Here is a 26,525-nt window from a genome sequence, read left to right as displayed (position 1 = left end):
AAAGCCCTAGTCCAGATGACTACACAGGGGAGTTTTACTGAACATTCAAAGAAGAACTATCACATTTTCTCCTCCAATTATTCAAAAAAATTCAAGAGGAAGGTAGACTGCCAAGCTCTTTTTATGAGGCCAGCATAATCCTAATCCCAAAACCAGATAAAGACACTACAAAGAAAGAAAATTATAGCCAATATCCCTGATAAACACAGATGCCAAAAACCTCAACAAAATTTTAGCCAATGGAATCTAGCAATATATTAAAAATATTATACACCATGATCAAGTGGGATTTATTCCAGGGATGCAAGGCTGGCACAATATTTGTAAATCAATAAATGTGATACACCACATAAACAAAATGAAAGATAAAAACCATGTGATCACATCAATAGATGCTGAAAAAGCATTTGAGAAAATACAGCATCCATTTTTGATAAAAGCTCTCAGATAAGTGAGAATAGAAGGATCATATCTCAACATAATAAAAGCCTTTTATGACAAACCTACAGCCAACATCATACTCAATGGGCAAAAACTAAAAACATTTCCCTTAAGAACAGGAACAAGCCCAGCCAGTGTGGCTCAGTGGATTAAGCATAATCCCATGGACTGAGAGTTCCCAGCTCAATTCTCAGTCAGGGTACATGCCCGGGTTCAGGCTGGATCCCCAGTGTGGGAGGGTGTGCCGAAGGCAGCCGATTGATGTTTCTGTTTCATATTATTGATGTTTCTATCTCTTTCTCCCTTCCTTTCTGTCTAAAAAAAAAAATCAATTAAAAATAAATTTTAAAAAACACAGAAACAAGACAGGAATGTCCATTTTCACCACTTCCAGTACTATGCTAGCCACAGCAATCAGAAAAGAAGAAAAAAATAAAAAGGATCCAAATTGGAAAGGAAGAAGTGAAACTGTCATTATTCGCAGATGACATGATATTATACATAAAAAACCCTATAAAGTTTTTTTTCCCATCAAAAAAAAACTACTAGATTTAATAAATGAATTTGACAAAGTAGCAGGATACAAAATCAACATCCAGAAATCAATGGCATTTTTATACACCAATAATAAACACTCAGGAAGAGAAACAAAAAAAAACAAAAAAAAAATCCTCTTTACATTGCAACAAAAGAATTAAGATATCTACAAATAAACTCAACCAAAGGAGTAAAGGACCTGTTTTCAGAAAACTACAGGACATTGAAAAAAGAAATAGAGGAATATACAAAAAAGTGGAAGCATATACCTTGTTCACAGATTTGAAGAACATCATTAAAATGTCCATACTACTCAAAGCAATCTATAGATTCAATAAAATCCCCATTAAAATACCAATGACATATTTCACAGAACTAGAACAAACACTCTAAAAGTTTATATGGAACCAAAAAAGACCCTGATTAACTACAGCAATCTTGAAAAAGAAGAACAAAGGAGGGGGGATCACGATACCGGATATCAGGTTATACTAAAAAGCTATTGTAATCAAAACAGCCTTATACTGGCACAAGAACAGGCATATAGATCAAAGGAACAAAACAAAAAACTCAGAAATGTACCCAAGACATTATACTTAATTAATATTTGACAAAGGTGGCAAGAGCATACAATGGAGTAAAGACAACCTCTTTAATAAATGGTGCTGGAAAATTGAACAGTTACATGCAAAAAAATGAAACTAGACCACCAACTTATACCATACACAAAAATAAACTCAAAATGGATAAAAGACTTAAATATGACTCATAAATCCATAAAAATCCTAGAAGAAAATGTAGGCAACAAAATTTCAGACATCACACGCATCAGAATTTTCAATGATACAATGCCTAATGCAAGAGAAACAAAGGAAAAAATAAAACATGAGACTATATCAAGCTAAAAATCTTCTGGACAGAAAAAGAAACAAGCATCAAAATGGAAAAGGAACCCACTATATGGGAGAGCATAATTGCTAACAATACATCAGATAAGGGGTTAATTTTCAAAATATATAGAGTACTCATACAACTCAACAAATGGAAGACAAAGAATCCAATTAAAAATGGGCAGAGGCCTAAATGGACACCTCTCCAAACAGGTCATACAAATGGCCAAGAGACATATGAAAAAATGCTCAACGTTACTAATCATCAGAGAGAGGCAAATTAAATTGACTATGAGGTACCACCTCACACCTGCCAGAATGGCTGCCATCAACAAATCATCAAACAACACATGCTGGAGAGGGTGTGGAGAAAAGGGGACTCTAGTACACTGCTGGTGGGAATGCAGACTGGTGTAGCCACTATGGAAAACACTATGGTGTTTCCTCAAAAAAATTAAAAATAGATCTGCCATTTGACCCAGTGATCCCACTTCTAGAAATATATCCTGAGAACCCTGAAACACCAATCAGAAAGAATATATGTACCTCTATGTTCATAGCAGTGCTATTTACAATTGCTAAGATCTGGAAACAGCCCAAGTGTCCATCAATAGATCAGTTGATAAAAAAGCTGTGGTACATATACACAATGGAATACTATGCAGCTGTAATAAAAAAAAAGATCTCTTATCCTTTGAGACGACATGGAGGGACCTGGCTGGAAACTATTATGCTAAGCAAAACAAGCCAAGCAGAGAAAGACAAATATTACATGATCTCACTTATTTGTGGAATATAATGAACAAAATAAGGTGATGAACAAAACAGACCCAGAGACATAGAAGTAGGGTTCAGACTGACAAACTTCAGAGGAGGGGGCTGGAGGGAGGGAAGAGATAAACCAAAGAATTTATGCATATAAGCATAACCAATAGACATAGACAACAATGCTGGGGTGGGGGTCGCGGGAACAGAAGGAAGGTGTCAATGGGGGAAAAGGAAGAAATATCTGTAACAAAAATTAATTAATTAAATTTAAAAATTAATTAATTTTAAGAAAGAATTATTTTACTTAATCCTGGCTTTAACCCTTTAAGTTTGGTACTATGGTCATTCCCAATCTCTGAGTTGAGGCTCAGAGAAGTTACTTGCCCAACAAACCACAGATGATCAGTGGTGAGGATAGTATTCATGTCAGTTTTGAGTCCAAGGTCCATGCGGGGAAGTTCTCCCCTTGTGTCATGATGAAACCTTTACTGTTCTTCTGAAAGGTCAGTAGCCATCAACAGTATGGGGCAGAGGGAACAGCACTGGACCAAAACTTTTCTTGTTATGGCTTTGGCACTGACTAGCTGTGTGACCCTGGGAAAGTCACTTCCCCTATCTGGGCTTTACCTTCTTTATCTATAAAGTGAATGATGAGAACCAAAAAAAATTTCTTTCCAGAACTGTCAAGCTGTAACTTTGACAGAAAAGTTAAAAACAAACAGCTGAAGGATGGTGAGGGGGCTGGAAAGCAAAAGCCCACTGACGAGCATTTTCAGAAACCAGAGAACTAGCCCTGGCTGGTGGCTCAGTCAGTTGGAGCGTCATCCTATACACCAAAAGGTTGCAGGTTCAATTTCTGGTCAGGGCAACATACCTACACTATGGGTTCAATCCCTGGTCGGGGTGCGTATGGGAGGCACATAGATGTTTCTCTCTCTCTCCCTTCCTCTCTCTATTAAATAAATAAATAAATAAATAAATAAATAAATAAATAAATAAATAAACAAACAAAAAAACACAGAGACCTAGTTCTGGTTCCACCAGCCCAGGTGCAGAACAACCTCAGAACTATCCCAAGTCCTTTCAGTCCTAAAGCAAAGAGGGGATCAGAGTGTGATTCCTCTCCTGTCGCGAAGGCCCGCAGTTGAGCCTCTTTGAGGACGCACAGGCTATGGGCCTCGTGCCCATCTGCTCCCCCTGCACACCATCTCTCCTCCCCAGGCCCAGAGTCCTGGACTTGCCCAAGGCAAGTTGACACGAGGTACTTGCACCTACCTAAAATGTCCCCCATAATGGTGGTGGTAGACAGGGCTCGACTCATACCAGATTTTTCGCTACCCCAAGCCTCCTTCATATCAGTTCAAAAAAGCTAAAACTAAGGGCAGCACTAGTAGCAGCTGCTGGGGCACCATCAGGAGCAGTGGATGGAAGGAAAGTCTTCAAACCCACTGCTACAAAAGGACTCAGCATTTCTTTTTTCTTTTTTTAAAATTTTTTTTTTTTTTACTTATTTTTTTTTTAGAGAGAGAGGAAGGGAGAAAGAAACATCAATCAGCTGCCTCTTGCATGCCCCCTACTGAGGATTGAGCCTGCAACCCAGGCATGTGCCCTGACTGGGAATCAACCAGGACCTCTCCATCCATGGGTAGACGCTCAATCCACTGAGCCACACCGGCTGGGCGGGGCTCAGTATTTCTGCTGCCACCATAGACTGGCTGGTGCCAGAGGCTACACACTCACGCCCCTTATAAGGCCCAACAGAACTCTGCATTTTTGCGGCTATTTTCATCAACTACCGCAGGTGCCCAAGAAACACCTCCACTCTACTCACGCAGAATCACATAACTACGTGGAAGACTCAGCAGCCTGGAATTCCAGAGGCCAAGAAAATACAGAAGGTGGCGGGGAGCAAACCTCTCGAGAGAGGTGGCTAGGTAGAGGAGGCAGACTTTCAGACCCCACATGACACCGCGGGAGTGGAAGGAACTGAAGAACGTGCAGCAATCCGATATTCACAATCCCGACCTCCTGGAGGAGGAAGAGGACCTGAAGTGGCTTTCTCCATCTTGTGTTCTGTGAGGCTAAGGGAATTCCCACGCCCCAGTCTGCTTCAAGAATCAACTAATAGCCCTGGCTGATTTGGCTCAGCGGTTAGAGCATTGGCCCGTGGACCAACGAGACTCGGTTTCAATTCCAGTCAAGGGCATGTACCTTGGTTGTGATTCGTCTCTGGCCTTGATTGGGGTCATGTGGGAGGCAGCCACTCCACGTGTCTCTCTCACATCGAAGTTTCTCTCTCTCTCTCTTCCTCTCCCTCCCACTCTATCTGAATAACAACAACACAAAAAAGGAAAAATATCCTCGAGTAAAGATTAAAAAAGGAATCAACTAATATTTTCTCTGTGCTGCCCCCTTCCCTTAATTCTAAAACGGGTATCAAGCCCTGGCTGATCTTGCTCAGCGGTTAGAGCAATGGCCTGCAGACCAAAGGGTAGCTGGTTCCATTCTGGTCAAGGGTATGGGTTGCAGGTTCAATCCTCAGCCCCTGTCAGGGTGGTGCAGGAGGCAACCAATTGATGTGTCTCTCTCATATCGATGTCTCTCTCTCTTTTTTCCTCCCTCCCTTCCACTCTATCTAAAAATGGGAAAATATCCTCGGGTGAAGAATAACATACATACATACATACATACATACATACATACATAAAAAATGGGTGTCACAGTCCTGCCTGGCCACACCTCGGGGTTGCTGTGAGGAACATAAGAGGATAACATTCATGAAAGGACTTTATGAACTGTTAATGGGTAAAGCATTGATGTTACTAAGAGGCTCTGATGGCCAATTTGTGTACCTCCCCTGCCCATCCTGGGGAAACTGCTCAAGGCACCTGGCTTGCTGAGAATGGGGAGCAGTGCCCCATCCAGGAGGCTTGGGAGGAGCATAGCCAAGTAAAGAACCCCATTCTCATGATCTCCACTACTTCTGACCATTTCCTGTACCCATCGGAGCTCAGTGTGCTGTCTCACACCAAGACAGCCACCCCCTTGTCCATGGCCAGGTCCCAGATGGCCTGTCTGCTATTGTTTCCTCTGGAAGATGAGGTGGAATTAGTGAATGAGTACCTGAAGACCAGGATTTGACTCTTACTTCTGACACATGTGGAGTCTATGAGCATGGGAAATTCACCTGACCTGGCGTAAAGTCAATTTCCTCACACATCAGAGTGGGTGAAATTGTATCCTCCCACATCCCCCCAACCGCACAAGAGTGTTGTGAGCTCAGATGAAATAATGGGTGTGTAAGCCCTTTGCAATTTGTTAAGCACTGTCTATATGTGAATTTAGTAGTAGTAGTAATAGTAGTAGCCGTAATCAGACACTCTGGAGTTGTTGAAGTGAATTTCGGTATATTCACTTATAAAGTATAATGTTCATGGACATGAACAACAAAGCTGGGGACAGGGTAGGGATGTAGGGGGAGGGGGAATCAGTGGGGGGGAAGGAGAAACATCTGTAACAAAAATAAATAAATTAATTAAAAAAATATTATTTCTGTAGGCATATGATAGCCTTTAAAGGTTCAAGTAGATCCTTTTTATTGCTATTTTGCTAAGAGTTCTTATGAAAGAAAGCTAACATTTATTAAAAGTATTTTCTGCACATATTGAGGATCCACTAAAATTTTTCTTAATATGATGGTTTAAATTAATAATTTTCCTCATATTAAAACCTCTTTGAACTCCTTTCATTAAAAAAGAAAATAAAGTATAATGTTCAGGTAGGGTCAGAATATAGGAAATGGTGCAAATACATCTGTTACTCATGATCCTTGTGTGGCAGAACGTGAGAACGTGGCTGATGTTCCTTTTGGATAACTCCTGGGGTGGGGATCATGCAGATAACACTAACTTACACTCAGGAAGCCCTTCACGCCTCCACAGCCCAAGGTTACATGGACAATAGTGGTGAGGCCTGGACTCGAGCCTGCTCCGTCGGCATGTGGGTACATGAAAGTGGCAGACACGTTGACGTGGACCATTTGGGTTCCTCCGAGCCAGGACAGTGAGCACTGCCACTCTTCATGGGACACATGAAAAACCGGCTCCGGCACAGCCAATTTTAATTGCTGCTGAAACCAACTCAGACATTGCTGAAAGTACGCAGAAATCTGAGCTACTTCTCAATTTATAAATTTTTAATATTTTTAATTTGGTTCATAATCCAGTTTAAAAGTGGATTCCACCAAAAAAAATGGATATAAACATAGACACACATTCATATATTATGCAGATGTAGATGTAGGTGCTTGTATATATTTCATTTTTAATTCAGTGTTTAATAGGTTCAAGGACTTTAGTTAGGTTTTTAATCAAGACTCTCTTTCTGGAAGGAGTCCTATAGGATAAATTAAGAGACACCAATGAGGAAAAAGTTCCATCCAGGAAGTAAACCTAAAATTGGAACCCATAAATTCAGGCTCCAAGTCAGAACTACCACTTATGGTTGAGGGAAGAAAAAAAAAAGTGTCTCGTCCTCTTACAGACGGGCCCTCCTTCCCCCAGGCCCGAGGACCTCTCTGGTCGTTACCTGACTCTCTCTTCTTCAGCGCTCTTCAGGGCAGCGTCGCGCTGCAGAACCTTCATGATGGTGTCTTGCTCCTCCTCCGTCAGAAAGCTTAAGTCGATCATTTTGAAAGGCGTATGCAAAAATAACAGTAACAAATCCGGCTTGAGAGTCTCAAAGCTAAACAATTCTGGCTGCAACCCGGATGATCAAAAGTCAAAAGCGAAATGAAATATCTTGTTCAGTTCTGCAGCAAAAGTCTTGCTTCGGCTCAGCAAAAGTTTTCGGTGGCTGACTGCAAAGTCCTGAGTGCCCTTTCCCAGGAGGCGGGAGTGGTCTGTGGGGCGACATGGAGAAGCAGCTCTCAGAAGGAAGCTGCATTCCTGGCCAGGCAGGTCCCTTGTTCTTACAGTGGCATTTTTCCTCACACCCCTTCTCTGGACCAGTCTTAGTTCATTCTCCTTCAGTCCTCATCAGCAGCTCAAGAAAGTCAGCAGTATCTGAGCACCACCTACCTGGGGAATCAGGAGACAGTAAACATCAGTGCGAGCTCAATAAGCATTGCTCTTTTCTACAAGATTTAAAACATGCCTGGGGGCCGTGGTGAAGGACCATGTGAGATGGTCTCTGAGATCAGGGAAACCAATTCTGCTGGCTTTCTGAGCAAACAGCAGATGGGTCATGAAACATGCTTCCACTCCATTCCACACCACCAGGAGAGCACACAGAAATGCCTGTCAGTGTTAGGGGTCCACCCAGGAAAGGGATGTTGGCACAAAGGAGCACCTCAAACTCATGGACACTAGGCTAAAAAGTCACAGTAAAAGTCAGCAAGACAACAACTGAGACCAGAGAGACATGTTCCAGCTGTCCAGGGACTATAGGTGAGAAATCAGAAATGAAAATGCACCAACGCTCATTTCTTCATGTGCAGGAAGGTTCTGTGGGAGTATATCTGCTCCATAACGACAGAAGAGCTAGTATCAGGTACAGGTAGTTTGCAAAATGGTGTGAGTTGTTATTCTTCACCTAGTTCCACCTCTAACCTTTGCTCGGCTTCGAGCAACTCACCAGGCTTGTCTCCCTTCATTTCTGAACAGGAAGAACACTGACTGGTATGTGTATATAAACTGGGGACAAGAGAGGCAGAACTTCAAAACACCCCAGCCACCCAAAGTGAGCATTTTAAAGTAGGACAACGGGCAAGACTCCTATTTTCTCCGAGGCATCTAAACCCATGTGCAATGAGAAGGAAGATCTGAAGAAGGTCGTAACCAGACAGGACTTCAGAGATTACCAGCTCCAGGCCCCAGGCCCCATTAACAAGCACAGTGCTGCATAAACAGTGGACACCAAAAACCAAGTGTTTTGTAAATTTTAAAGTAGTCTCACTTAAGCATAAAATGGAGTATGTGTACTAGTGAGTAATTTTTATGAATAAATTCTTTGTTTGGGCAACACAGTACTACTGGGAAGTACTCCCTCCATCATTCGCTAGCTATGAACCATTCGGCAAGTCACCTCCCACTCTGGCTCGGTTTTCTCATTTGTACTCACTCGACAGGTTGGAAGGACTAAATAAAATAATGAATATAAAACAGCACATACCTTGCATCTAAAACTCTATTTAGCTACTAAAACTATATTCTAGTTTCCTTCTGAATTCACACTTTGTTTCATCCAGCAGAATAATAGTGTACTGGTTGTATGCTTCCCTTTTCTCTTTTGAATTATGTTTGCTATCTCCCCCATGAAGTCTGGCCTTCATGGGCAGGTACCCCGAAGACCTCTGTTTTCTCTTCCTATATCTTTTTACAAAATGCCCACAGAGACTACTCAAATAAATAGTAAGACAATAATACTTCGTTCTCTTTTTTAACACTTTGCATGCACTTTCCTGCTTGTTCATCTCGAAAATTACTCATCATTCAAGATGAAAGTCTCCACCTCCAGGAAGCCTGCCCTAACTTCCATAGCCAGAGTTAAAGACTTTAGTAGATTTGCTTATTGTTCCTAATTCTTTGGTCCTTACTTGAAACAGAACTATACACCCATGTTGCCACTAGAGTAAGCATGGGTTTTCAGCCCCACCTTCCTGATGTTGGGCTTGGCCTATGTGTCTCACTTTGGCCAATGGAATGTTACGAATGTGATATAAGCATAAACTGTAGATGTGCTTGGGTGGCTTGGTCTCTCACGCTCCTGCATGTGGCACAAGAAGGGCTCGCCCCAGGTAGCCACTGCCTCTTCTATCAGGGTCCCAGAGAGAGAGATACAGGGATAAACCCAAACCTCACCCACCTGAAACAGGGTCACCCCAGTTCACCTGCAGAGATGAAAGCAAGAAATAAATATTTGTTGTTGAAAGCCACTCAAGTTTGGGGTTGCTATATAACATTTTTGTAGCAGAGATTTGACTTCACAAAAGCTTTCTCCTCCATCTACATACCTCCACTGCTATGATTATTTGTCTGCCTTTAGTCTCTCCCATCTGACTGTGAGCCTCTGAATATGAATGGCCTAGTCCAAATATAATTCACCAGGGCATAGCTATCTCAATTATTTCATGCACAGCAGCTTTGTTTCATGCACGGTAACTTCCTTAGAGCTCAAAGGCTGGCCAGGAAATGGATCCAGGCCACATTCCAGGAACCATGTCCCTGATGAGGCATTACACTGCCATTTGGTTCACTGGGACATTGTTTTTAAGTTCAATGAGGGGGACAGGAAGAGGACAAAAGAGAAAAACCAGCTAGGTTGTCCAGCCGTGGTAACTGGCAGGGCTGCTTGCTAAAGGGGGAAATGCTGGTTCCCACACCTTCAGGTAGAACTACAAGCAAAGCAGTGCTTCTATGTAAAAGCTTCTAAGGGTTAAAAATTTTTCTGAAAAATAAGCTGTTACTGAGACAAAGGGCATTGTCCCCATTTTACAGACAAAGGAGTGCAGAGCTGGAACCCCTGACCCCTAACTGTAGCTAGGAGTCACTACCCAGTCGGATGGCGAGAGAGCCCTCAGATGGCCATGGAGATTCTTCAATACCAGGTGCTCCCCCAACTTCCAATATTCCGGGTGTTATCTATCGTGGGAGCTAATCAAACTTTTCATCCACTCAACAAACATTTATTGAGAGCCTTTGTGCCTGGCACTGTCCTAAGCACTAAAGATATGACTATAATAAGACAAAAATAAACTTCCTGTCCTTTGGGGAGCTTACATGCTAAATAAAGGAGGCAATGTTCAAATTAAATAAAAAATAATAATAATTTAATTATGTAACCTATTTGCAGGCAAAAACAGCCATGGAGGAAAACAAAACAGAAAAGGGAATAATGGGGGGAGGGGAGTTGGAGTTTTATGTTTTTTGTTTCTAATTATAAATTATTTTATATTAATTAATTTATTTTTGTTACAGATGTTTCTCCTTTTTCCCCTTTGACACCCTCCTCCTGACCACACCCCACCTTATAGCATCATTGTCTATGTCCATTGGTTATGCATATATACATATAAGTTCTTGGGTTTATCTCTTCCAACCCCTCCCACCCACCTCCTCTAGGTTTGTCATTCTGAACCTTACTTCCACTCTCTGGGTCTACCCTGTTCCTCAGACTGCTATGTCCATTATATTCCACAAATAAATGAGATCATGTGATCATGTGATATTTGTCTTTCTATGATTGGCTTATTTCTCTTAGCATAATACTTTTCAGGTCCCTCCATGTCATCTCAAAGGATAAGAGATCTTTCTTTCTTACAGCTGCATAGTATTCCACTGTGTAAATATACCACAACTTTTTTTTTTCCTTTATCCTCACCTGAGGACATTTTTCCATTTTTTGTTCAGATAGAGTGAGAGGGAAAAAGAGGGAGGGAGGGGGAGAGAGAGAGAATGGGAGGGGGGAGAGAGAGAGAGAAACATCGACATGAAAGGGACACATCGAGTGGTTGTCATCCGCACGACACAACCAGGGCTGGAGACAAACTGCAACCGAAGTACACACCCTAACGGGAACTGAACCCGGGTCTCTCTGGACCGAAGGCCGATGCTCTAACCCCTGAGCCAAACCGGCCAGGGCTGTACCAAAACTTTCTTATCCACTCATCTACTGATGGACACTTGGGATGTTTCCAGATCATAGCGATTGTAAATTGTGCTGCTATGAACATAGGGGTACATATATTCTTTCTGAGTGGTGTTTCAGGGTTTTCAGGATATATTTCTAGAAGTGGGGTCACTGGGTCAAATGGCAGTTTCATTTTCAATGTTTTGAGGAAACATCATACTGTTTTCCTTAGTGGTTGCTCCAGTCTGCATTCCCACCAGCAGAGTTGGAGTTTTAAAGAGAGGGTTTAGGGCAGGTCTCACTAAGAAAATGACATTTGAACAAAAATTGACAGAGATGAGGAAGAAAGCCACGCTGAGGGTCCTGAGGTGGGAGTGTGTCTTGTGTGGTCAGAAACCTCAAATAGACCAGTGCTGACTATCGGATGGGCCAGGACAGAGCAGGTCAGAAAGGAAACAGATCAAACTGTATTTGGCTTTGTAAGGGCTATACGATCTCTGGTTTTCTCTCTGAGATGAAGCAGTATTAGAAGAGGTAGTATAAAAGCAGAAGAGAACAAACATTTACTGGGCGCCTTGATGCACCCGGCGCCTTCCATTGTCATTCCATAGGCTCCTCACCAGACCTAGGGAGGGATTTTATCATCTGTGGTTTTCAAACAAGGAGGGTAAGGCTCTGGGAGATGTTTACCACCAAGCTTGTGTTCAGTGGGGCTGGCACGTGCTAGTGGACTTGTCAGATTCAGCCACCCCGACACTGACATCTCATTTAATTGCCCCTCCACACTGATTTCTCAAGCTGGGAAGCAGAACAAAACTCTTCCGTCTGGCTGTGAAGCCTCGTTCTCTGTTTAAGCAAAAAACAACCACTGGCCCACAGCTGGCAGTCAGCATGGGGGCAACCTCAGTGCAAATGTGTGTGTGTGGGGGGGGGGGGTAAATTTTGGCCACAGGGATTCCTGATGTGTTCACAGAAGGAGCAGCTCTCACTAGAGCAAAATCTCATCCATTTATTCAGCCCTCCCTCCCGCTCCTCCTCTGCATGCTGCTGAGCAATTAAAAAAAAAAAATCTGACTGAGCCCTATTCCATGCTTAACACACTTCACCAACTCCCCACTGCCCGCTGGCTAACGCTCAGTCCTCACCGTGGCCCGTGGGGCTGACCGGAACCAGCACGTTCTCCTCTCCAAGCTCCTCTCCTTGGGCCCCAGCCACCCTGGACTCGGTCAGCTCCTTTTGCCTTCAGGCCTCCGCCTCCGCTGTTCCTTCCTCCTGAAACCCCCTTTGTGGAGCTAATACCTCTTGAATCCCCAATTAGTCAGGTATTGCACAGAAGCCTCCCTCACCGCTCAAGGCCAGGTTAGGTGACCCTCCATTGTGCTCCGTTGGCAGCTGGCTTCCTCGTGAGGGTACTTCACGTGGTCTCGGATCCCTGTCTGCTCCTGCTTGCCCCTCACTAATTTATGAGCGAGGCCTGGGCCTCTGAGTGCTCAGCGTCCCCAGCAGCTGCCACTCCGCCTTGCTCCTACTGGGCACTCAAGTCTTTAATACACGAACACAGGTCCCCTTAACACAAACCTGGCTCTCAGGCCCATAACTGAAAAATCGGGTCCACGTTATTCATCAAGTTCCAGCTCCAGGTCCTTTGTGTGACCGCGCGGTCTCAGTTTTCCCACCAGTATAATGAGTAAATTCACTCCCACTTCCCCCTTCGTATGGAAATTACCTCGACGCTCTGGGGACAATGCAGGACATCATGACGGACAAGGAAGGAGTAAGCAGCAGCTGCAGCAGCGCCACAAAAGGGCAATTTGAGGGCCCCGAACGCAGACTGTGCTTGACTCAGTCTCCAAGCATCGGCCCTGCTGTGCCACATCGGTCAAAGCCTGGTCAACTGTCCAGAGTGAACCCGGAGAAAGAAACCGAGGCTCCGAACAGTTGGCACTTGCTTCTGATGGCAGCAAAGAGAAGAGCTCAGCTTGCGGCCCTAATCTCTATCCTCTGCCTGGCCAAACCCAGGTGAGAGCCTGGTTCACAAAAGCATTTGTTCCCCAACTCACTCTGCTGCAAGAGGCGCCCAGCAGCACCTTCTCCTTTCCCAGATGACTGTTGTTGTGCCAAAGCCTGCAGACCCCACGGAGGGGAGGAAAACGCGAGTAAGCAGTGACTCTCACATGATGAGGTTTTCAGAAGAGAAGCAAATCGTTCTGGCAGTCCCATGACATCAAGAATGAAGGCTTGAAAGGAAAATCTGGGAGGCAGAAGGAGAGCAGGAACAAATATGTTTGAGTCAGGCTGGGGCTGGGGAGAATGGTGCTGGACAAAGACAGGCCTGATCAATTAAGAGGCTTACCCCTAGCCGTGACAAACCATCACACACAAAACCAAATGCTCTGGAAACTTCCTAGATCACAGTGGCATCAAAGGATAAGTGGAATAACCCACAGATGGCTCAGGAAGAGCTTAGGAAGGAACGAGTGCAGGGAGACCATCAGAGAACCTTTGCTCACCTCTCTCGGCAGAAAGAGCTCCCCACAGCGGACTGAGCTGGTGGTCAGCAGACCAGCAGGCCACACTGCCAGGACACCCGTGCCCAAAGCAGCAAGCTCCCCTGCTGGGCTGGGCTGCTCTACTTCTCAGGCACACGGTGGAACTTCCTGTCGTTCCCACAATTTGCCTCCGATTTGCCCTGCCACCCTAGCTCCCTCTCCCTTTCACACAACAATTAAAAAAGGAAGAACGCTTTCGTGTTCTCCCAGAGTCCCCTTTGTGGAGGGTCAAGATGAACTTCCTCTTTCCTTCAGCTGTCCCTCACATGACATTTTCTGAGCCTCTCATGATCTTGGTCATTTTTCTCTGAACCAAAATATGAGCAGGTGGTGCTAAGTACTTCACACATGTTATTTCAGCGAATCCCTCTGACCCCCCAGTGAGGGAGGTATTCTTCACACCGTGCAGATGGCACTGGGCTCGGGGAGTTACATAACTTGTCTACAGTTGCTCAACCAGAACGTGATGTCAACGCAGGACTGTGAGATTCTAAAGCCACCGGTTTTAATCTTCACTACATCATCATCCCCCTTATTCCCAGAGAGCTCACGTGGCTAGTTAGAGACCAAGATGAGACTAGAACCCAGATTTCCTGATTCCCAGACCAGTTTGTTCACCCGGCTAGTCCTCCTTCTGGGTCTTCTTTCTTCTTTGTCATCTCCTGTGGGCATCATGCCTGGGCCCTCCAAGGCCCCCGCATGCTCTTCTGTGCACAGCTTGTTAGGAATAGGAAAATGACTGGGCTCTTTGGTTTGTTTTATGGACAGACATGGGGAAAAGGGACATGCGTGGGATAGAAGGAAAAGGCACCTGTGTTAACATGCAGGTGTTTATACATGCCCGTCAGCCTCTCAGAATGGTAGAGATCCCTGGAACCAGAAACTACTACTTAAAATCCTACTTTAGCCCTGGCCAGTTTGGCTCAGCGGTTAGAGCGTTGGCCTGTGGTCCGGAGAGACCCGGGTTCGGTTCCCGCTAAGGGCACATACTTCGGTTGCAGTTTGTCCCCGGCCCTGGTTGGTCGTGCGGGTGGCAGCCATTCGATGTGTCCCTTCATGTCAATGTTTCTCTCTCTCTCTCTCTCTTCCTCTCTCTCCCTCCCACTCTATCTGAACAAAAAATGGAAAAATGTCCTCGGGTGAGGGAAAAAAAAAAAACAACTACTTTATATGTTTAAATCCAATCAGAATGTTTGTCTTAGGCTTACACAGAAATGTGTTCACATAAACAGTGCACTTTGTCCACGGGACTGTCAGGAAACAATGCTACATGAGTATTTTCCTGTTTCCGCATGGTCAGGGCTTCTACCACTCTATTAAAAACATGCAAATTACTCAACCGAACATGGTGCCTAAATTAGCCTTCTGAGGGGGAAAAGAATAATTCATTGTCTAATGACGAGTGTAAGGTGGCCTCCCAAAAAATAATGAGTTAAGAAATAAAATGAACAAATGAAGTGAATCTATGAAGAAGTGAATAAATGAAAGAACGTGGGTGTGATCGGAAAAAGAAGTTAGTTTGATATCCCTTGTTTCTGTTTTCTTTTTTCATAGAGGAGCCAACTGAAATATCAGAACTGACAGGCAGCCTTGGGAAACAAAGCTTTCAGGCCTGTGAGGGTTCTTCCAGGAGAGGAAGCCCTTTTCCTACTGCGTTCAACCCCAGCTCCAGGCCGATGGGGCTCACAGCCCATGTCTCCACAGACTGACCTGCGATCTCAAACGAAGAACAGGGAGAAGAAACCGCTACTGATACGTGAGAACTGTCCCCTTCCCCTTAAGCTCATATTCAATCCTAATGATAATGTCCTTAGAGCAGCAATTTTCAACCTTTCTCATCTCATGGCACACATAAACTCACTACTAAAATTCTGTGGCACGCCAAAATAAGTATTATATTTTTTGCCAATATGACAAAAAAAAAAAAAAAGTAGATATAATTTTGGTTCATTTACAGGATGGCTATTTTGCTGGCTGTTGTCATATTTTATTTGACAACGTAAGGAAAAGAGATCAGTGTCCCTGACTAAACAGTCAGGTGTTGCATGTTTTAAAAATTCTTGTGGCACATCAGTTGAAAACTGCTGCCTTAGATTTCCAAAAAGCTCATTTTTTGCTATTCTTAAGCCTCAACTTTAGAATTATGGTATCCATAATTTTTATTTTTAATTTGTTTATTTTTATTCTTTATTGATTTTTAGAGGAGAAGAAAGGACAGGGAGGGAGAGATAGAAACATTGATGAGAGAGAACACTGATTGGCCGCCTCCCGTATGCCCCCCATTGAGGATTGCACCCACAACCTGGGCATGTGCCCTGACCAGGAATCAAACTGGCGGCCTCTTGGTGCATGGTCGACGCTCAACCACTGAGCCACACTAGCCAGGCAGGAATTAAACATTTCAATCAAGCCTTCACCAAGGACAAGATAATGGGTCATTTGATGAAGATAGCATCATATACAGGTAACCCTCATACAGGTACTGTGTTCAGTCCTGATAAAGGAGGCACAAGCCAAGGGTTGGAGGCCACAGGGATTGTGGAAAGAGAGAAAGTGCAGTGAGCCAGGAAGGCTCAGTTAGAGAGGTGAGTGGGCACCCTGGGCGAGAGCACTGGACTCTGAAACCACAAAGATGTTCAAAAAGGAGACTTGTAACCAGAGTACAGGTATAAATGGGGAAACAGCACCTGGGTCAGACCCTGAGGGGTCGAAAATGCCAAGAGAGAAAATTTGAACCTAAATGTTTCACATTTTCCAGTCTTGGTAAATTAAATGTACCTAAAACCACCCTATTAATCTCTATTTTCTTAGTTTGTATCCAAAAGATAAAAACAGTAAAGAAAGAAAGGAGCTGGGAAATTGGGCAGCTGAAAATTCATTTTAAACTTCACACCCAGGCTGAAAACTCAAGTCACTTCTAAAAAAAGATGACAGTCTACGAAAGGGAAGGCTTACCTCTGCCAGCCCATTGAGACAGCAGAACAAGGCCCATCTGACATTGGGGAGCTGCTGTAACATATCTGTGGGCTCCTACTGGCTTCCCAGCTTGGGAAGCACAGGAACTTCCCCTGCGTTCACAGCCTCAGAGAGGGCCCCCTCCTCTCCCCTTGGAATGGCAACTTCCACCACAGTCCCAGATCCCCACTCTGGAAGAGGGTAAGTTGTATGTCCGTGAAGTTCTAATGGTGTGCACAGTCTGCCCGCAGAGCTCATATTCTGGAAAAAAAGACAGATGTTGAACAGGCCCAAGAAGTCCTACAAAGCAGAAGAGCAATGTGCTATGAAACTTTTAATTGGAGGGGGTGGGTGGGGGTAGTGCTTAATGTAGTCTCAGGGGCCAGGGAAGGCTTCCAAGAAGAAACGGGATCTCTGTCAACTGCAAACTCTAAAGTGATATCTAAATCGGGAGGTCTATCACTTTAACTGTACTCATTATTGCCTGCATCCAACTCTGGCTGATGGGCAGCACATTCCGAGCACATTTGCATTTTCTAAAATGTGCCCACAGGATGCAGCTCTTCGGCCAGGTTTGGGAATCACAGCCACAAACGATCCCAACAGGTCAGACATAGCTGATGATGTTAAAAGAGCGGAGCAATTTGGGAGGTTAAGCGTGTTCTTTTGCATGTCATTTGTTTTCCAGCTGTAACAGGAGCAGACGCAAAACTGAAGTAACAGCTGAATCAGAGTCATAACTAGCTCTTTGTGTAGATAAGGAAGCTGAGACGCAGGGGGTTAGACCAACTGCTTAAGGTCAGACAGCTACCTAATGTGAAAGCTGGGAAAGTCAGCGGAGACCACCTTTATTTGCCAGGACATACACAATTTTCACCTCAATAAGGATGTGCAAATAGGCTAATACATGGGTTGGGCTGCATTTCACAGTACCCCTAAAACCAGCACTCTGATAATAGCAGGCAGATGAATTCTACATTTAATGATTTTCTAGGTTTCAAATTCAGAAGAAAGGAGTGGAGGAACCAACTGATATATTAACCAGGCTGGAATGAAACCCAGGATCATAAAGTTAACTGAACTGTAGCAATCCCCAACTCAGACTTTACAAGGACGACATAAAGCCTCACTTTTGATGCAATCATTCGCATTCCTGTCTGGCCTGGGAGTGAGGGACTCTCTCCAAATGTACTAACTCTGGGATTCCCAAATCTCACTACATTGGCATCATCTAAAAAGGTTTAAAAACATACCCATGCCAGGTCTCTTCATCCTCCACCTCCCTGCAGCTATCTGATTTAACTGGTCCAGGGTCAGACTCCACCCAGGAATTTTCTTTAACTGCTTGGGCAATCGCAACGTGCGGCCAGCATTGAGATCACTGAACCAATAGTCCTCTCTTCTTTCTGGCCCCTGCTTGAATCCAGGACCTAAGGGTGAGGCACGAGGGCACAAAGCTTAAAGAGACACCCACTCTCAGGGTGTTACATGCACAGCGTCACTCCTTGCATGTCCTTGTGTACATAGAGTTTGTGCCCTGGGCACCTCACTCACCTCACCCTAGTCCCGACATGCTCAAATCTCTCTGACCAGGCCATTAATTATCCCCAAAATGCCCCAAGATGCTACCATGTGCAAGGTCCTCCTTGCTCCTCTCCATCCTCTAAAGTAACGCATGAAACTGGTGTAGGTGAATAATGCCTACAACATCCATGCACTAGACCTGTGACACAGAGACTGTTGTGATGGAGTGCAGCACACTGGTTTTGGAGTCAACAATTGGAAGGGGATTCATCTTTTATTCATGCTTTGGCAGTTCCCCTAGGACTCTGGGTTTGCTTCTTGGTCTGTACCAGGTGGGCAGCACTTCACAGGGTTACTGTGAGGATGACCTTAGGCTGTAAGTAAAATGGTCTGGGACATACAAGTGCTCCATAAACACCTGGTGACAGTGCCTCTCCGTTTCTCTAGCTCAGTCACCTCCCATGCTACCTGCAGGCTGGAGTGTTACTGCTGCTGCTTTTCCTGTTTTCTTCACCTTCTAACCTGTCTTCCATCTTCTAATCTTCCATCCCATTTTAAGGAGTCAAATTCTTGGTTTCTGCAAGCACGCGTCTATCCTTCCCACAAGGCCTTTGAGAAGATAAAAAAAAAATCTTCTAAATTTGGGGATGGTGGTTTGGCAGTAGAGAGGTTGGGTGGGAGGATCCCATTTTTAAATTATCAAGAATTCTTCTAAATCTTCTTCTCATCTTAGAAAATCAAAATTCAAGAGTTTGACATCTTGGTCTCCAGTTTAAGATTAAGAGCCATCATCTAATTCTGCTTCTCCTAGTGGTGGGCATAGAGGTGCCTTGGCATCCCTGTGCTCCCAGCAGCACCTGGCATGGTGCCTGGCATAAAGTCAGTGCCTCATTTATTAGATAAAGGAAAGAAAAACAGACAGAGGGGAAAAAGAAAGACAGCTCAACAGCATAGAGGAAAATCCAAGAAAGGTTACAAAAGGGCCCAAAAAGTTGGCCAAGTTATCTTCCATAGACGTACAGTATATGTTAACTCTTTGTGGTAGGCTTAATAATGGTCCTCCAAAGATGCTCACACCCTAATTTCCTGGACCTTGTGAATATGATACTACACAGTAAAAGGGATTTTACAAATGTAATTAAGAATCTTGTGATGGGTTTGCACAGGAAACCATCAACAAAATGAAAAGACAATCCACTGAGTGGGAGAACATATTTGCCAGTGATACATCTGATAAGGGGTTAATAACCAAAATGTATAAAGAACTTATATAACTCAAAGCTCCCTCCCCCCACAAAAATCCAATTTAAAAATGGTTAAAGGATCTGAACAGAAACTTCTCCAAAGAGGACATACAGATGGCCAACAGACATATGAAAAGATGTTGAATGTCACTAATCACCAGAGAAATGCCAATTAAAACCACAGTGAAATATCACCTCACACCTGTCATGGCTATCATCACTAAATCAACAAACAAGTGCTGGTGAGGATGTGGAGAAAAGAGAACCTTCATGCACTGTTGATGGCAGTGAAGATTGGTGCAGCCGCTCTAGAAAGCAGTATGGAGTTACCTCAGAAAACTAAAAATGGAACTGCCTTATGACCCAGAGATTCCACTTTCGTGAATTTATCTGAAGAAACCCAAAACACTAATTTGAAAAAATATATGAACCCTATGTTCATTGCAATGTTATTTACAACAGCCAAGATTTGGAAGCAGCCCAAGTGCCCATCAGTAGATGAGTGGATAAAAAAGCAGTGGTACATTTACACAATGAAATACAACTTAGCCATTAAAAATAATAATAATAAATAAATAAATAAATAAATAAATAAATAAGGAACTCCTATCCTTTGTGACAGCATAGATGGACCTGGAGAGTATTGTGCTAAGTGAAATAAGCCAGTCAGAGAAAGACAAGTATTATATGATTTCACTTATATGTGGAATATAATGAATAAAAATGAACAAACAACATAGAAACAGACTCATAGATACAGAAAACAGACTGACAGCTGTCAGAGGGGAGAAGGGTTGGGGGGGCTAGGTGAAAAAGGTGAAGGGCTTAAGCAACAAAAAACAACTTCATAGACACAGACAACAGTTTGGTGATTACCAGAGGGGAAGGGGGGGTGTGGGGGAGGTAGAACAGGGTAAAGGGGGATAAGTTGCGATGGAAGGAGACTTGACTTGGGGTAGTGAATACACAATATACAGATGATATATTATAGAATTATATACTTGAAACCTATATAATTTTATTAACTAATATCACCCCAATACATTCAATTAAAAAATCTTGTGATGGGGAGATTACCCTGGATTATCTAGGTAGACTCGATGTAATCACACGGTCCTTCTAAGAAGGATGGTCAGAAGGAGAGGGGGGAGATGTGAGCGTGAAGGTAGTTGTGGTGATACACTTTGAAGATGGGGGAAGGGGCCATGAGCCGAGGAATGCAGGCAGACTCTAACAGCTAGAAAAGGCAAGGAAACAGATTCTGCCTTAGAGCCTCCAGCAGGGACTCAGTTCTGCCAACTCCTTGATTTTATCCTGTAAGACCCATTTCAGACTTCTGACCTCCTGAACTGTCAGATAATAAATTTGTGTTGTTTGTGGTCATTTGTTACAGCAATAAAAGGAAACCAACACAGAGTCTGAGGACAGATAATGTGCCTTGTTCATTTCTGAATCCCCAGCTTGTTGTCTGGAAGTCTGTTGACTAAATAAATACTCATAAGCAACAGTGAGGTAGATGCTTTCTTCTCCTTGCCCTATAGCCAATCAGTTGCCAGATGCAGCTGACTGAACCTCTGCAATCTCCCTCCAATTCAACTCTTTCTCTCCTTTTCTACCACTCATTTGGTAACTGTCTCTGGACATGACTTCTGTCATCCTGGTTCCCCCTCACTTCTGTCTGCTGTACACAATCCAGCTAGATTTATCCTCTAAAGCTCCACTTTAATTATGCCATACTCTGACTTAAAATTTTTCCCTAGCTCTTCCCTGATGGCAGAGTAGGTCCAAATTCCTTATCCTAGTATTCACATCCTACTGGCTCCAAGCTTCCTATCCAACATTCCCACCTCGTGAACTCCAGCCAAGCCATTTAGTATCACCGCTATACTATCCTGGTCAGACCTTGGTTCCTGCTGATCTCTCCACCTAGAATGTCTGCCCCTTATATCGCACACATCCAAACCTTACCCACCACTCAAATCCAGTTTAAAAGACACCTCCTCTAAGAAGCTGCTCCTGCAGCCCCACTTCCCCCTCACAAATACTCCTTCCAGAAGCTGGTAGTAACTACTTCACTGAGCCTTCAGAACACGTATCTGTACAGCCTCATTTGAAGTAGGAAAGAACACAGGCCCTAGAGTCAGAGACCCAGGTACAATGGGACCGTCTTATGCTAGTTACTTAGCTTTTCTGAGCCTCAGGCTTCTTATCTGTAAAACGGGCATTATACCTATTTTGCCAGGTTGTTGAGAAGATTAAAGCTTATATATAGGTACTCAATACCATGAGTACTCAATAATTACACAAACATTATAGTAACTTACATACATAGCAAATTCCCACTTTTACACTCTATAAGAGAAGGATTTATGTCCACTTCGTTTCTGTGACCACACAGTGCCTTGCACATAGTACTGAAAAGAACTTTCAGAAATTGAATAAGACACTGAAGTGTTAGGAGCATCTATCTCTTCAGGCTTCTGCTCTGTGTACAGTAAGGATGGCCTCATTTTTTCTTCGTTTCAGGAAGGGGAGAGAAATACACTGGTTCTTTCTAATCATCAGTATTAGACAGAATTATTTTTTCTTTTTCTTTCTTTTTTTTTTTTGTTTATTGATTTTAGAGAAAGAAGAAGGGAGAGAGAGATAGAGATAGAGATAGAAACCTTGATGAAAGAGAACATTGATTGGCCACCTCCTGCATGCCCCCCACTGGGGATTTGGCCCACAACCTGGGCATGTGCCCTGGCCAGGAATCGAACTGGTAACCTCTTGGTGCATGGGTCGACGCTCAACCATTAAGCCACACTGGCTGGGCAGACAGAATTCTTTCTTTTTCCAATTTTTATTAATTTGTTTTTGTTACAGATGTTTCTCCTTATTCCCCGCTAGACACCCTCCTCCTCCTGCCCTCCCACCCCCCTAGCATTGTTCAGACAGAATTTTTAAGATGGAAACTTTGCAAGACCCAGTCTCTTCGCTTAATGCCTCTAAACTACTATTCATCCTAACCAACAATAAATGAGTATTGTTTTCATTAGCATAAGTTATACATTGTTATTTTAATGTCATTGCGTCCTAGCTCAGAAAACAGCTGTTGTTTCTGAGCTTTTACTCCATTCTGTTAAGAAATCCCATGCTGGAGATTCTCCTACATCCTTTGGTTGGGCATGCAACAGAATTACCTTCCTTTAAAGGCATCCTTAAACCACTTTCATGCTAAAGCAGAAACATGGCCCTTTTCTTCCCTGCAGAAAAGATGAGATTTAAAATCAAGATCTGGTTTGAAATCTAGTCACTCACTTACTAGCTTGGTGACCATGAACATAACACTTACCTGAGCCCCAATTTCTTCGTTTAGATAACTGGGACCAACCACTGCCCACTTCCTTTGCTGAATTACTACAGGGGTCAATGAGACCATGTATGGAAAGGCATTTTATAAACTGCAAAATGCTATATTTATATAATTACACTTATCCATTCGCCTTCTAACACAGCATGAGCTCCACGCAGACACCCATAGACTGGATAAAAGGAAGGGCTCCTGAGCATTCTAAAAGAAATCAAGAGTGATTTCACTTATCTGCCTTCGTACGATTCCCCAAGCACAATAGAGTAGCGTGGTAACTGCAGATGTCCAATAGCCACAGGCAAGCTCCTCTCACAGGAATCTTCAGGAACATCTGACTTGCTATCTGTGAAGTGTTCTGAGGTGCTATTCCTGAATGAAAGGTGCCATTCAGAGTAACTGCCACGTATTAGTCAGCACTGCCTCTGCCCAGGCATCATGCCAGACTCTTTACAAACATGACATCCTGAATCTTCAAAATCCAACTATCGTTCAAGGTAGCTGTTGTAATCCAGAGGGTGTTGGTGTGAGAAATAACCAAACACATCTAAGATAGTACTTACCGTGAAAAAGGGCAACAACCATCCCAACCCCAGTTTAGTTTTCTCCAAACTCTAGTCCCCTTACTGATTTCCCAGGACAGGCTGACTCAGGGTTCAGTATAGAACCACACAGAAGGGTAAAAGCCCTAATGAGCAAATCTCATAAAAAACTCAGCTGGTCTTTTGGAGGAAAAAAGCTGGAGCTGACCTTAGGAATTCCACTAATTCCCCCTACCACTGAGCCTAAAAATAGCTAAAGAGCATTGCTAACTAGCAATGACCTTTCCTTTAAAGGAAATAATATGCAAAAAGGCACGCTAGGGTCATTAGCCTAAACCATGCAGTCCCCATGATAAATTCCCGTCCAAATGTTCCTGTGAGAATCTGCCTTCACAAGGTCATCACTGAAATTTCACTGTGAAGGCTCCCCCTGCCCTACTCCCCGGACATGTGCACTACCAGCCACTAACTCCTCATGTGGCTGTGAGTAAGTCACTTCCCCTTCCTTGGCCTCAATTTCCAAATCTGTAAAATGAAGTGCTACACTCTGACCTCTGAGGTCTCCTCCTGGTGTAAGACTCCCTGGGAGGTACATTCAATGGCTTCTCATCACCTCCATGATAAAATCCAAACTCAGTGTTATATAGGCCTCTCCCAATCTGCCCCCTCCTTCTTCTCTATTTCCCCCAACACCATACCTAAGATTCCTTATATTTACCTCTGACTCCTCTGTGCCTTTAGAACATTCAGCTCCCTCTGCCTGTTATGCCCTTTCCCAGCTTCTAAATTCCTACTCATTTTCCAAGGTGCAGACCAGGTGTCACCTCCTCCGGGAAGGCAAGTCTAGCCCCTTCCTCACAAGTGGGGTTAGAATCTTCTCCTCTGTGGTCTCATAGGACTCCGCATTATATAGCAACTGCCTGCTTACTTACTGTCTCCTCCACAAGCCAGGTGCTCCCTGAAGGCAGAGACACCATCCACCTCCCCTGTCCTCCTAGCGTCAGGCCTGGGCCCACCAGTCAGTGTTTACTGACACTGTCCCAAATTCCATGGGAGGACCATGTGCATTTCATAGTGATCCTCCAAAAAGCCTGAAATTAATTTATTCTTATATAATTTATTAATGTTTTCTCTATTCAAAAAAAAAATGAGAAAGAAAACTATCTCCAAGTCTTTACCTTATTAGGGAAATATATATATATATATCTGTTCAGAATTGTGACCTAATCTTGTGGAGTTGAAAAATATACATTTGTCCCTGAGAAACTCCTCTTTAAACCAACTGAACTACAGTTTTTATTGTTTTGTTTTGGTTTTGGTTTTTTTGGTACATGCCCATAGTGGGAATCGAACCCGGGACTCTCTGGTCCACAGGCCAACTCTCCAACCGCTAAGCCAAACCGGCCAGGGCTGAACTACAGTTTTTTTAAAAAGCAGATTCAAATTTAGAAATAATGTCCAACTTGGTGGGATTTGGGCTGTTTTGTTGGTTTTTTTGTTTTTTTTTTAACCAAGAGGAAGGAAGATCTCCAAAAGGGGTAAATTATACACCAAGCTTTCTGAAAATTCTCAGCCAAGCCCTGGAAAATCATGAAAAGCAAAAAGAAAGAATTCAATCTTGTACAGAAAAACAAAATGCCTTACAAACTACTAATAAGGTTGAAAGGTCTGTGCGTGTATTATAGAGATAAAAAACTAGGTCACTTGGTAGGTAGGACTTGGACCTGATGGAAGAGTTGGAGAAGAAACAGACATTTTCTCCCTCCAACGTTTTCCTCCATCTTTACACACATTATATCCCTACACAAGGCAAACCAACCAAGCAGGCAGTGCCACCTGTGTTTTCTGGGTGAGGAAACAGAAGTTCATAGAGGATAAGGCACCTGCCTAAACCCATATCTCCTCTAAGCTACCAAGTTGGGATTTGAACCCAGGTCTGCCTAGCCCCAGAGTTCTGTCCGACACACCAGGAAAAGCTATGAAAAGGGTGGAAGGAAGGACCAGGCATACAGGTGCCCTGAGAAGGAACCCGAAGGTGCAGAGAAGCTGGGGTTTCCTTCAGAGCCTCACACACCCAGAACTCGGACATTGCAGGACAAAATGTTGTGAAACTTGATATGCAATGCTACCAGTGACACAGGGATTTTTATCCTTTATGTAATTCCAGTTAACGAACATTTACAAACTCCCGCGGTGTGGAGAGTAGGCAGGGTGTATGATGTTGCAACACCAGCACATCTATTTTTCCTAAACCCTCAGGAACAACAAAAGTCCATGTACCGATCTAGGAAAGAGCTGTATAGTATTAGTTAATCCTTAAGACACCCTCTGAAGGCAGGAAAAATGATCATCGACACTTCATTAGTCAGGGTCAGCCGGTGCCCTGCCTGGTGGAGTAGCCAAAGATGGGGTTGTGGTCATTGCTCTGCCACTAATGACTGAATCCCTGGGTTTCTTTCAGGGTGAACAAGCCTGTCAAATGAGGCATTTGGTCTCTGATCTCTCAGATATCTTCCAATTGTGTGATATTCTCATTTTCTCTCTCTCTCTCTCTCTCTCTCTCTCTCTCTCTCTCTCTCTCTCTCATAAAAGCCACCGGCCAGAAAGTATTCCAACACCGGCTAGCTACCAAATTAGCTGAAGGAGATGGAAAGGAAAGCTATTGAGGGGGGGAAAGGTCACCTTGCTGCTCGGTATAAAGTGCCTTTTTAGGAACTAAACATATTTTCATATGCTATAGCTTTATTGAAGACGAGAATGGTAATTAGGAAGACAGGAAACAAAAACTGCCAAAATCTTCCTTCCATCCCTCCCTCTTTCCTTCCTTTCTCACCGAGAGTGGCCTCTCTTTGCACACAGCTGTGATTCCGGGGAGAAGAAGATTTGGCTCATGGCAACAATGACAGCTCCCATTAGTACAATGTTGGGGATTTACACTCTATTCTAGCACATGCCCTCTTCCTGGGAAGTAGGAAAGAATATCATCATGATCCTCCTTTTATTGATGTGAAAACTGAGGTTCAGCAGGACCAAGGGGCTTGCCCAAGGTCACACAGCTGGGAAGAGAATCCATCTGCACAAGAGGCAAAGGACTA

At 43.7% G+C, this 26,525-nt stretch overlaps 1 protein-coding gene across 9 annotated transcripts in view; it reads right to left on the bottom strand.

Moving 5' to 3' along the window:
* SYTL2 (synaptotagmin like 2) overlaps positions 1 to 26,525 on the bottom strand; it is a 130,186-nt gene that overhangs the window by 69,490 nt on the left and 34,171 nt on the right. For 7 of the 9 annotated variants that reach the window (XM_036258286.1, XM_036258289.1, XM_036258291.1 and 4 more), the window contains exon 2: positions 7,224 to 7,714. In XM_036258286.1, coding sequence (XP_036114179.1) covers positions 7,224 to 7,324 — 101 coding nt within the window. In that variant the 5' untranslated portion in view covers positions 7,325 to 7,714. Of the gene's footprint in view, positions 1 to 7,223; positions 7,715 to 13,324; positions 13,394 to 26,525 lie in introns of those variants that run through there. The other 2 variants (XM_036258287.1, XM_036258288.1) reach the window with 2 other exon arrangements.

This window comes from Molossus molossus, unplaced genomic scaffold (assembly GCF_014108415.1).
Source record: "Molossus molossus isolate mMolMol1 unplaced genomic scaffold, mMolMol1.p scaffold_m16_p_13, whole genome shotgun sequence".
Lineage (NCBI taxonomy): Eukaryota > Metazoa > Chordata > Mammalia > Chiroptera > Molossidae > Molossus > Molossus molossus.
This window is presented reverse-complemented; position numbering and strand designations above follow the sequence as displayed.